This window comes from Pteropus alecto, unplaced genomic scaffold, assembly GCF_000325575.1.
Source record: "Pteropus alecto unplaced genomic scaffold, ASM32557v1 scaffold46, whole genome shotgun sequence".
Lineage (NCBI taxonomy): Eukaryota > Metazoa > Chordata > Mammalia > Chiroptera > Pteropodidae > Pteropus > Pteropus alecto.
Window position 1 is genome coordinate 1027714 of NW_006439231.1, and position 13280 is coordinate 1040993.

At 34.0% G+C, this 13280-nt stretch overlaps 1 protein-coding gene across 2 annotated transcripts in view; it reads left to right on the forward strand.

Moving 5' to 3' along the window:
* The window catches only part of GNRHR (gonadotropin releasing hormone receptor), a 17504-nt gene extending 10683 nt beyond the window's left edge, over positions 1 to 6821 (forward strand). Inside the window, exons 2-3 of one of the 2 annotated variants that reach the window (XM_006916514.1) lie at positions 5284 to 5503; positions 6446 to 6821. In XM_006916514.1, coding sequence (XP_006916576.1) covers positions 5284 to 5503; positions 6446 to 6690 — 465 coding nt within the window. In that variant the 3' untranslated portion in view covers positions 6691 to 6821. The remainder of the gene's footprint in view (positions 1 to 5283; positions 5504 to 6445) is intronic. The other variant, XM_006916515.1, reaches the window with a different exon arrangement.
* The last annotated feature ends 6459 nt before the right edge of the window (positions 6822 to 13280 follow it).

Genomic DNA, 13280 nt, shown 5'->3' on the forward strand with positions numbered 1-13280 from the left:
CCACTTCATCACCTCAAAAGAGAAAGAACTACTAGGACTGTTAAATTAATTAAATTTAAATTTACTAATTCATTAAAAAACTAAAAAATATATATACTGTCTCTCATTGATCTAAAGTAAAAGAAATCCTGGCAACAAAAGCAAAAATAAACAAGTTGGAACTACATCCAACAAAAAAGCTACTGCAGAGCAAAGGAAACTATCAAAAAAATGAAAAAGCAACTTTCTAAATAGGAGAAAATATTTGCAAATCATATATCTGATAAGGGGTTAATATCTAAAATACATTCATTCTCCCTCCACCACATATATAACAATAGTCCTGAAAGGTTATAATGGAGCTGAAAAATTCCTATTGCCTAGTAAGTGTTGTAGCTCTCCTAGCTCAGCACATTACACAAATACCATTGTGTTACAATTTCAATTTCCTATAATATTCAGTACAGTAATAGAGCCATAAATCTAGGGGCTCTGGTTACTGGGTTCTTGTCGTATTCCGTGAGATAGAATTCAAAGGCAAGACAAACAGCAAGAAGGAAAGCATAAAGTTTATTAAAGAGAAAGTACATACTCGAGATGGAGGAGTGTGGGCTTATGAGAGAGAGAGGAAGAGAGGAAGGGTTAGAGAGAGAGAGAGAGAGAGAGAGAGAGAGAGAGAGACAGAGGGAGAGAGAGAGAGAGAGAAACAGAAACATAGCCTTGTTGTCTCTTCCCAGAGCGCTCAGTTTCCCTCTTTTTCTTACCCATATGGTGTTTCCAGAACTGTCATAGCATTAGGTACAGGATGGGACCTGCAGTATTTGCAATGCAGATGAGATTATAACGATATTATAATTAGTCAAAGATCATGCCCTAACCAAAGATAGCATTTAGACTGGAAAAATCAGTTTTGGTTTATCACCCCTGCTGAGGCTAAAACAAGGGGAGTTCTGAAAAAAGGAAAAATTTCCAGAGTCAAATCTTGGGTGTGTGTAGGGGGGGCGGGAGGTAGGGGTTCCCTGCACTACCTGTCCTGCCTCAGTAACATGCTGTATAGGTTTGTAGCCGAGGAGCTTAATTTTCCTCCAAAATATATCATTTTGGCATAAGGATTATTTTAGGCTGATTAACTTTGAAAAACAGAAGATATGGGAGAAGCTCTGAAAAAAAAAAGTAGAAGTTACCCTTCATAAAAAACATTTACATTTGTAAGAAAAATCTCCATTTGTAAGGATGTCTCCCTCTGTGTAGAGGTGATGACCTTGTCTATAGAAATTCTTATCAGTGTAATAGACATTAACTCTATATAACAATCTTACCCTTGTCCACTGTGCTTTTCCTGGTTACTTTCTAAAAGTGCCTCTCCCCACCCCCAATACCTTCTTTCCTCTTCAGCTGAAGATGGCATTTAAGGTGGTGGCTTCTGCCATTTTGGCAAGTTATTCTGTTTTCATGGGTGTCTGCCACACAGACATGAAGTATACATGTTATTAAACTTTTGTTTGTCTTCCTCTTAATCTGTTGTTCATTACTTAGGGTCTCAGCTAAGAAGCCAGAAGGATAGAGGGAAAATTATTCTTCCTCCCCTCCAGAGCAATAAGCTATACTATCCAGGTTTGTGTAAATAGACTCTATGATGTGCGCACAATGACAAAACAATGCATTTCTCAGGCCAGATCCCCATTGTTAAGTGGCACATGCCAGTATATAAAAACTCTTCAACTCAATAGCAAAAAAATAAAAATAAAAAATAAAATTCAATTAAGACATGGGCAGAGGATCTAAATAGACATTTTTCCAAAGAGGACAAATGATCAACAGGTATATGAAAAGGTGATCGACATCACTAATGATCAAATAAATGCAAATGAAAGCCACAATGAGATATGACCTCACAAGTGTTAGATGGCTATTAACAAAAAGATATGAAATAACAAGTGTTGGTGAGGATGTGGGAAAAAGGAAACCCTAGTGCACTGTTAGTAGGAATGTAAATTGGCACAACCACTATAGAAAATAGTATGAAGATTCTCGAAGAAGTTAAAAATAGAAGTACCTTATGATCCTGCAAGTCAGCTTCAGAATATTTATGCAAAGGAAACAAAATCACTGTCTTGGAAAGATATCAGCATCCCCATGTTTACTGCAGTATTATTTACATTAGCCAAGGCATGGAAAAAACCTAAGTGTCCACTGATGGATGGATGGATAAAGAAAATGTGAAATATGAACACACACACATATGAATATTATTCAGTCATAAAAAAAGAAGGAAATCTTGCCATTTGCAACACCATGGATGGACCATGAGGACATTATGCGAAGTAAAACAAGTCATACAGAGAAAACCAAATATTGTATGATATCACTTATATGTAAAATATTTTTAAAAAAACAGAAAAAGACAGACAGACAGGACGGAAGGAAGGAAGGAAGGAAGGAAGGAAGCAAGCTCATAGATACAAAGAACAGATTGGTGGTTGCCAGAGATGGTGAGGGGTGGGGAGAGAACGGGTGAAGGGAATCAAACCATATAAACTTCCAGTTATAAATATCATGGGGATGTAATATATAGCATGGAGACTATTCTGTATTTAAAACATTGCTAAGAAAGTTGCCGAGAGTTCTCACAAGAAAAAGAAAATTTGTAACTATATATGGTGACAGATATTATCTAGACTTATTGTGGTGATCATTTCCCAATATATATATTTTTGTATACATATATCATTTTGTATATTTTTTTTGAATCATTGTGTTGTACACCCGAAACTAATATAGTGTTATATGTCAATTATACCTCAATTTTTAAAAAAGAAGAAATAAAAGTATACAGGGAGAAGAAAGAAATTCTATAATATTTTTGTTCAAATTCACTTGCTATCAGTTTTAAAATGCGTGGACATTCTTATCTTTTCATTTTAATAATGTTCCATAGTAAAATGAAGTTTCTCAATGGAAAAGTTTGGAAATAACTAGGTAAGGAATGTTTGATGAATGGAGAAAGAATAAACATTCACTGGAACTTGTTTTTGAAAACTACTTGCAAAATTTCCTTGATTTGATTTGTGCTTTTTTAAAAAAACATAATTTCATATCTAAGAGAAAGTTTACAAGAATGATATGATACAAAGATTTCTGGAATACACTTCCCTCAGATTCCCCAAATATTAATATTTTATTACATTTGCTTATTTGCTTTAATCTCTCTCATAAAAAACAGAAACAATTTAAAAAAACAGAAATTGTTTAAAAGTTTAGTCATGATGTCCCTGTCAGCACCTCAATACTTCGCACATAACCACAGTACAAGTATCAGAATCAGAAAATTAGTACGGATACGATTCTATTATTTAATCTATATGCCTTATCCAATTGCCCCAATAATGTCCCTTTTAACAAAAGAAAATCCAAGAGTATGTGGTGAACTCAGTTTGCTGTTTCTTTGTCTCCTTTAAATTACAACCTTCCCTCAGTCTTTTTTTGTTTCATGGCATTGACATTTTAAGGGTGTAGGCCAATTATGTAGAACGCCACTCAATTTGAGTTTGGAGTTTTTTCATGGTTGGATTCAGGTTATATAACTTTAGCAGAAATACAAAAGAAGTGATGCTGAGTTCTCAATATATTACATAAGGAAGCAGAAGCTATCAATTGGACCCATTATCGGCACTATCAACTTTAATTATTTGGCTATTTCCCTATTGTAAAGTTATTTTACTCTTTATAATGAATATATAATGAATATACTGCAGGTAGATGTTTTAAGATAATGTAAATCACTGTTCTCCACAAGCTATCACCAATATTTTTTATAATCCATTGATGATTCGTACCTGAATCACTTATTATTGCAGTTATACAACTATTTCCATTATTCCCTTTACATTTATTAGTTGGCTTCCTACAGTAACAAAGAGCTTTCCCCCCTCTCCATTTGTTTTGTTATTGTTTTGTAATTTATATCAGCATGAAATCATGGATTCTTACTTTATTCAATAGTTTATCATTTTTTATGTTTTTAAGTTTATTTTCATCCTTAAACTCTTCTGGATTTTGCCAATGAGAGTGCTTTCAAGGTGGCTCCTGAGCTCTTTTGACATGCTCCATCATTCTCTGAGCACTTCTTGACTTTTTGGCACAAGGTGTTCTAAGCACGTATTGTATTTTGCTTGCCCGGCCTTGGCATCATCCACTTCTCTAATGAGCTCTGGTTCCTTCAGTAACAAATGGCAGTTAGAAACCAAGATCTGGGCATTAAAGTATCATTGTTCCTAAGGTCTCTCAACAGACAGAACTGGAAAATAAATATATGTATGCATGCACATGCACACATATATTATACATATCCATATATTTAGAAATTTTCCTTACTTTTTTTTTAGAGACATATAGTGCTCCATTATTTGGTCCACAAGTTTATTAAGTTACTGTTCTGTGAATTGGTACTTGGATTGTTTTAAATGATTTTCAATTACAAACAATGCATCAATGAATAACCTTGTGCATGTGTATTTTCATATAACAGAGGCAGCGAGGTGTCCTCAGAGTAAATTCCTGGATCAAAGGTAGATGCGTATGTAGTTATGATAGTTACTGCCAAATATCCCTCAATAATGGTTGTACCAATTTGCATTCTCACTAGCAATGTATGAGAGTTCTTGTTTCCCCATGGCCTTGCCATGAGAGTGTGTTGCTCTTCTTTTTAAGTTTTGCCAATCTTGATAGTGAGGAATGGCATTTCAATGTACCCTTAATTGGCATTTCTCTTTTCATGAATGGGGGTGAACATCTCTTCATAAGGGCCACGTCATATCTTTTTTTTTTTTTTTGAACTGTCTGTTCATGTCTTTTGACAACTTTACTGAGGGTTTCTGTCTCAAAAATGAAATTTAAATGTGTATTTTGGGGGCACATTCAAAATGCTAGACACAGTTTTAGGTAGTGCAGATAGAATGGTGAACAAAACTATCTGCAATATGTTTATTCAGCAGAATTGAACCTGAAATTAGAACATATACAAGGTTTAAATCCTTGTTTGAGGGTTGCTCTGCAAGGTTGAAATGATTCCCAAAACTTCACAATCTTCTAGATCCATTCTCATTCTCCAAACTTATTTTATGTAAAGATGCACTTATAACTTTTTGTAGAAATGCCAAAAGGATAATATCGAGGAACTCAGCAATTGCTTTGGGCAACATCACATTAGATGGTCAACAGAATACAGAATACTTTCAAGAAAACATGCAGATACTGTTTGAAAAAAAGTAACATGACTTTTAATTTTTTAATTTTTTTATACAGTTATATATCTTCAGAATGATTCATTTAGCAGATGATTCTGGACAGACAGGAGGTTTCTCTCAATGTGTAACACACTGCAGTTTTCCACAATGGTGGCATCAAGCCTTTTATAACTTTTTCACCTTTAGCTGCCTCTTCACCATCCCTCTTCTTATCATGTTGATCTGCAATGCAAAAATCATCTTCGCACTGACGCAAGTCCTTCATCAGGATCCCCACCGTATGTATTCCTTAGATTTGGTGTTAATTGTGGGTAACCAGTTTTAAAACAGCAATACTCAAAGCAGAGAGGCACTTACTATGTGCCTGTTACTGTTCTAAGCAGTTTATATATATTTATTCATTTCACATTCACTCTATCACCCCAGGCGGTAGTAGTATGATCATCTCCAATTTACAGATGTAATTTTATGTCTCCTCATGTTCTAAATTTGCACCATAGAATTAAAGATGAAATGACAATCACCCCTTTTATCCAGTATAAGCATTGGGAAATTGTTCTTGCTGGGCCATCACAGCAATAATCAAACACCCGATTTCTAGAATATAGTAAAGTACAACTCATTAAATGATAGCCAATATACTTGCTAAAGTTAAGCTGTTCTGTTTCACATCAAATCTCCTACATCCACACAACACAACTATACACATTTGTGTGTGTGTGTCTGTGTTGGATGTGCAAAATATTATTATGTAATTGACTATTTCATCTGAAATTTCACAAATGTGGTTGCGCCTTTTTCTTTTTGCTTCAGTAACCTGGTGCATTCTCAAAAACTAAAATTTAAAAATTTATAAACATGGTTATGTTGGCATGACAACCAAGATGCAGAGAATTCAACTCAGCTCAACCTCAGTCTACTCTTTTAAATTTATATTTCAAGAATTTGAGAACCCCCATATTTTAGATTAGTTTGGTGGAAACTTAATTTTTAAGAGCACTATCCTTTTATCTTTAATATTTTCTATTATGTGACACAGTGGAAAACTTGAAATACGATCATTGTTTTCAAAAAAAAAATTATCATTATTAGAAACATTGGAAATTTGCTTCCATTATTTTCCTTAAGTTAAATTAGTGATTCTCTCTTCCTTTTTTTGTTCATTTTGGTTATGTAATAAAACCGGTCTTTAAACATCTACTCTTTTCTCTTACCAATAGAACTACAACTGAATCAATCCAAGAACAATATACCAAGAGCTCGGCTGAGGACCCTAAGGATGACGGTTGCATTTGCCACTTCATTTACTGTCTGCTGGACTCCCTACTATGTACTAGGGATTTGGTATTGGTTTGATCCTGAAATGTTAAACAGGGTTTCAGATCCAGTAAATCACTTCTTTTTTCTCTTTGCTTTCTTAAATCCATGCTTCGATCCACTTATATACGGCTATTTCTCTCTGTAATTTTTAGACTACATAGAAAGTCTTGCAAAGAAGAGCAAGGTAATGAATTTCCCCATTTCAGAATAGTAAACACAAAAGTCACAGTGTATTTACTTATAAACAAAAGGTTAAGGTTATGTTATTATTCTTATTCTTTTTTTAATCACATGGACAGAGACTCAATTACAAGGAAAAAAACTCAAGAAAAATAGTGAATTATTTCCCCTTAATCACAAACTCTTGAATCAGGATCTCTCTGCCCTGAGCTCCTGTAACACATTATAGAAGTTTCTTATCACCTTCTTCTTTAATAAAAATGTATAAGTATCTAAAACAGCCATGGCCTAAGGCAAAGAGATGCCAAAAAGCAAGGATGAGAAACCACAACAGACTCAATCTCAGCTAACCTTGAGGGCTTTTCTTTTTTTCTCCAAAAGGGCTTAGCAGCAATTACAATCTTATACCACTATAGTACATAGAGCATAAAAACAATATTTCCCCTGCCCATAAAATCAGTGTTACCTCCTCTGGTAAAAAAAAAAAAAAAAAATGCAATGAATCTAATTTTTTCTTTGGCCTCAAAAGCATTTTAATGTGTGGGAGGTATTTAGCAATCACTCACCATCTTTTCCATCAACCTGACAAGACTTATAAGTAGTTCTTCATCCCATTTTTATATGGTACAGGTTGTAAAGTGCTTCTATATAAAGGGAAATTTTAGAGGGGTTCAGATTTGGAAAGTAGTTAGAACATTTCTCTAGGTTGTACAGTCTATGGAATTTGTGGTTATTAGGTATAGTAATAATAACATTGTTCTAAAATACAATCAAGGAAAGACCTATACTGATTGTTTTATACATAATATACCCTCTGTTTTAATATGAGAGGTTTTTCTCTATCTTCTGATCTTACGAAATTCATAAACCATAAAGCCCTGAAAAAGTAAATAAGAAATCAAGCAAAAAGATAGATATTAGATATGTAAAAGAAATTCTGAAAATGAGTTTTAATATATACAGATCAAAAAGACAATAGAGTATTGTAAAAAGCAAAAAAAAAAAAACCCTGTAAATATGTAATATCTACTGATATTCACATTAAGTGGTATGGTTTCCAAAATAAGTCAACACAATACTGCTTTTAATTCAGGCCTGTTTTTACCCATTCCATGAAAAAGGGGACAGAATGAAAATAATGGGACTAAAATATTCATTAAGTGAAAAAATCATACAAGACTTAAAAGAAATTCAACCATTTTTTAACTTCTTTTTTAAAAAAAAATTAAGTAAAATACCATTATATTCATCTGAGCTATGCATTGCCACACAAAAGATGGACTGTAATTTCCAAATATTCCAGGGCATGTGGAATTGTGGAAAGTACATTGTTAGTTAGACTAATGGTAGATCTTTCCTTATTTTTCTCTTATACTTCAGTTTTTCAGAGTTGTAGTGTGTGTGGTGTTTTTTTCCTACATCCTACTTATTTTCCAATTCTGTCTCCATTCATCCTATTTCTATCACCATTTAGCTCCTTCCTTCTACTCTGTTATATCTTCTTTTTTACTAAACACATACCTTTAATTAACCAATCCATGCTCCAACTCTATGGTTGAATTGGGCAAGGCTTATAATTTGAATGTACTAAAATGCTCAAAATTAACTTTAAAGACATATATATCGCTACCAAGATTGTATAGTTCTGCTAGATGACACAGAAATATAGATAAGTCACAACAAAACCAATCTTCTCCAAGTCTCTTTATCATATGCTTATTCCTAAACTGATAACAATTCTCACTTCCGAATTTAAAGGCAAAAAAATCATATACAAGATACAGTCTAAGGGCTTTATTAAAATATGTTTAATAAACATATGTCAATTTGGCTTTTTTGTTCAAAAAACTGATTTACTTAGATATGTTCTCAGGCATTTTTTGATACATTAAGTAAAGGGCTATTCAAAATCTTGATGCAGGGGTCTTTTACCTATGGTCCATGCACATTACTATATTTCGATGCAACTGCTTTTCTTTCATTCCTATTTGTATTATTTTTTGCATTTAAAAACATTATCCTGAGAGGAGTTTGTAGACCAAATCAGACTGCCAAAGGATTCCCATATCACACACAAAAAAAGTTAGGAATTCCTGATTTCTATATACTTATAAGGAAGTTTATTACAATAAAAATGTATCAGAATGCATTCGTTTGTTTATATACATGCATAATAATGTTAATATTGAAATTATTGTTTCAATTTGATTACTCACCATTTGAAACTTAGGAAAATCTCTTAAGGCTCAATATGTAACAAAAAACTTTGCAGAAATAACTGTTATATGAATATTATGGTCCATAATTTATAATATGGATATGGATATAAACTAAAATTTATGACCCAAATGGGAAATATGGCTTTTAAATTAAAGATATGTTAGGGATGTCAGGCATGAGTGACAGGAGTGACGATCGAGCTCTGTAACCATAGAAATCTCCTTTGAAGACCTTCCTTAAGGACCTCCCAGAAACACCTTCTTTTTAGGGTTATAAATTACCCCAAACCCTAGAGCACAAAAACCATAAAAGCTGCTGGCCACAGAAGCCTGTACGGAAAGTACTGCTCTAATCTGCTCACAATCTAATGTTCATTATACTGTCATTGAATACTATGTTTGTGCCCGGAAGTCCATGACTCTAATTATAAAAGACAATTCTGGTAAGAGCATGTGTGGTAGGCAAAGGGTTATATAGCAGCTAACTGTCAGTCAAGGTAACCTCATACACGGATCATTTAAGACCTCCCATCACAGCCCAAATATAAATACCTTTTCATTTCTCTGTGATTATAGCTCTCTTTGTTGAAAACCCGCTCCTACCCTTGGGGCATACTGTTATCTCTTTGCCTCCCAAATTCCACAGGGCTGCAGCCTTCCCTGGCATGGCCTATCTCCTTCTAAAATGTACTTTCAATAAATCTCACTTTCAAAATCTTCCCAACTTGTAATTCTTTGCTGTGTTGGTGGGGAAGAACTGAGGGACAACACACACCACCACTGTCCTCCTTCCCTATCCCGCTGGGGCTACGTGGATTTCACATCATCCCAGCAATAACAGATATACCACTCAACATAGAGTAATATTTGATATGACAGTCATTTACTCTATTTCTAATCATAATTAAAGATGAGGATTCCTCGTAAAAAAGAATATATTCTGCAGAGTGAATTCTAATATATCAGAAAATTAACATTCTATTTTTGTTATCTCTTCATTTAGCATATAAAACTGTTTTAAAATCAGATTTCTTCCTGCGACTCAAACAAATAAATAAATTAAATGGACCAATGGCAATGAATTGAACAAAGATTGTCTTAATACAGTTTCAGCCTAAGAAACATATAATAGCCTTAACAAACACACTGTGGTAGAGTACTGCAACCCACACAAACTTTCTTTTTTTTCTGATTCAAGTTGGTTTGGGCCAGATAATAGCATTGTGACTTACTTGCTTTTTCTACTCCCTACCTTTGTATGCTTCCTTCTTTAATCATTAAGCCTTAGGACATGAGATTTATTGAGCCTCAAGTCTGTAATCTTGGGGACAATAAGTTTCTGGTTACACTAAGGATGACAGCCTTAGATGTGTTTCAGCTCCAGGCCCACTGAGGCAGAACAACCCCACAAGCCATGAGACCTGAGGGGATGGCTCCAAACTGATTCCAGAATTGAACACAATGATGAATTACCCCAACTCCCTTAGTTTCCATGACTACTAATTTTTCCCTATGTAATTTGTATTCCCAAGACACCTGGGATCCAGGTTGTTGAGAGCATTAGCTTGCCTGAGTCTCCAGGACTTGCAACTCTGCAAACCTGCCCTTATCTCTTCTGATTCCAAGCTGGTAAACTGACTCCTTTTATTTCAGTAACAGTACCATAAACATTATCTTTCAGGGAGCATACATCAGTGTAAGTTAGAAATTTCTTTAAAGTGACCAGGTCTCAGAATTTATTTGGTAGTCACTCATCTATTTTACCTTTAGCCTAGTTTCAAAACCCAACTCATTGAGCTTGTCTATAAGAAACTAAATGAAATAAGATTCAGTTTATTTTTAATTAAGGTTCATTTAAATGTTCAATTTAATTCTTATGGTTAAGTTTTTAAAAATCAAGTTTAAAGTAGTCTAATTTTAAAAGTTATGTAATATATAATGTGCATGCATAGGAATAATACACTATGCAAAAAAGTGTTGATAGTTCTCTCTGAATAATTTAAAAAAAATTTTTCTTGTGAATTCCTGTAATTCCAAATTTCTAATGAACATATATTGCTTTTGTAATGAGAAAAAAATACAATAAATGTCACATGTTGGTGTTTGTATGACTTTTATTTTATGCATCACTGTTTCTGTTAAAATGTTTTCTGCTGTAATAGAAATGCCAGACTAGAAGTGGCATTTTTTCATTTCATGTTACAGGAAATCCAGAAGTAAGTAGGTAGAGTTGTTTAATTCAGAGCTTTTGCTTCCACTAAGCTTTCCTTCAATGATTAGAAGTTAGTTGTCTTCAACTGGAAGTCAAAGGCAGAAGGAAAGGGTGGCTTCTCATTGTGCATCTCTCTCAGAACTTCAGTACTTCCTCAATTGGCTAGAATTGGAACACATGATCACTCTGAGCACATGACCAACCCTAAATTAATAACTAGCAGAGGAGAAAGGGATTATGCTAAACACCTTAAGGGTATGCTTTATTTTGTAGAGGTAGCATTCAATTTCCCTAAACATTTAGCTACTCGATAACTGAAAAAAAATTGTAATTCTTTTTTGTTATTTTGTGTGTATATGTGTGTGTATGCGCACATGCGCGTGCAAACGGGGAAAGTTTGGGGGGTCAGATGCCAGCAGAACTTGCCACAATCACCAATTAATTTCTCAAAATAAATCTAGACTATGTATACCACAAAATTTAAAACAGCACATAATTTTAATACAAAGCATATTAATTGCACAATAAATGTAGCCTTAGGGGGAAAAAAAACAGATTTTATTGTTTTTCATGATCTAAATTCAAACATTTTAAACTCTAGTAGTTGGAATCTTCATTCGATGCATAGAGGGTAGCTTCCACCCAATTATTGACATTTTTGGAAAAGGCTTTGTCCCTTTTGTTCTTTTTTTATGTGTGTCTGTATAATTAGGCCATTGGGTAAGAAGTTTGCATAACTTTTTAAAATTCTGGCTATCACTTAAGATCCAGAGGATAATTGTCCAATAAACTAATTAAAATTGTGGTAACCTGAAGCAGATTCCCTACGAAACTAACGAAAATTAACTTCAAAGCTCCTCCACTTATTCAGCCCCCTCCTGAGGCACTGGAAAAGAAGTTTTCACATGGTCATACGTTTTTATAAAATTCAAAAGAATAAAGTAGTATAATTGCAATTAGTTAAGACTATCTCTTTCCACTTTTACTTCCCCTCTGTTATACTTCAGGTGAGATGGTTTTGGAATGTCCATGGAGATCTTTGGAATCCAGGCAAAAGAAAGTTGAATTAGAGACATATTTATATTGAATCTAGAGGGATATTGTGTAGTTACTTACATGTATAGTTAAGTTACTGCTAGCCATCATAGTAAGGTTCTAGGCATAGTTCTAGATAAAATATTGTTACTCATGCTCTCCACCCGCCAACTGACTTAGGAAAGTACAGGGCCTAGTCATATCCTCAAATGGATATGTCTAGACATATAGCATCAGAACAATGTGTGTAGTGGAGGGAAAGTAGGGTATAAAATGTACAGAAGCTAGTCTATGGAAATTCTTCCACTTGTTAGCATGTACACCCTAAAATGATTCCCAATAAATCATGCTCTTATATAATCCCCTAAGTGCTGTTTGTTCAAGCCAAAACTCAGGATTCATCCTTAATATCACTCCCTAGTGTCTTACATCTAATCCAACAAGCCCAGTTGATTCAATCTGCAAAATATTGTACAAATTTGTCATCTATTTCCATTGCCATTAATCTAGTATAATCCATCATTGCCTCTCTCAACCTGATTAGAGCCACAAAAATTTCAGTAAATTTTTCTTGCTCTCCTATTCTCCAGGAAGCAATCACAATGCTCTCTTAAAAATATAATTAAAATGTCACTACTTTGCTTAATCCATAGTGACTCTCCACCACACTAGAAACAAAATCCAAATTTCTTCCTTTGGTCTTCTAAAAGAACCTGGCTTCAGGCTGAGAGGCTTTGGGACATTGCCAATGTAACATTTTTCCTTCTCTTGGGGAAAAAATGAAATTAATATAATATCATCATTGTTCCTAAAGAGTGACACAGCAGGACCTCTACTTCTATTCAAGGAAATATATATACATGTGTGAATACATGTATAATACATATTTTATGTATTTACAATTTTATATAGTTACTTATATATGCTAAGAGAAATGAAATATGTAAAGCCCTATAAAATTCTTTACATCTCTATGTGTGAATAAATAATACTCACAAGTTCTCTACCCAGGGCCTCTCTAGGTTGAAAACAAAGTATCGACTATGTTCTGATCTAGAGCTTCTTCCATGCTCATATAGTTTGTTGACC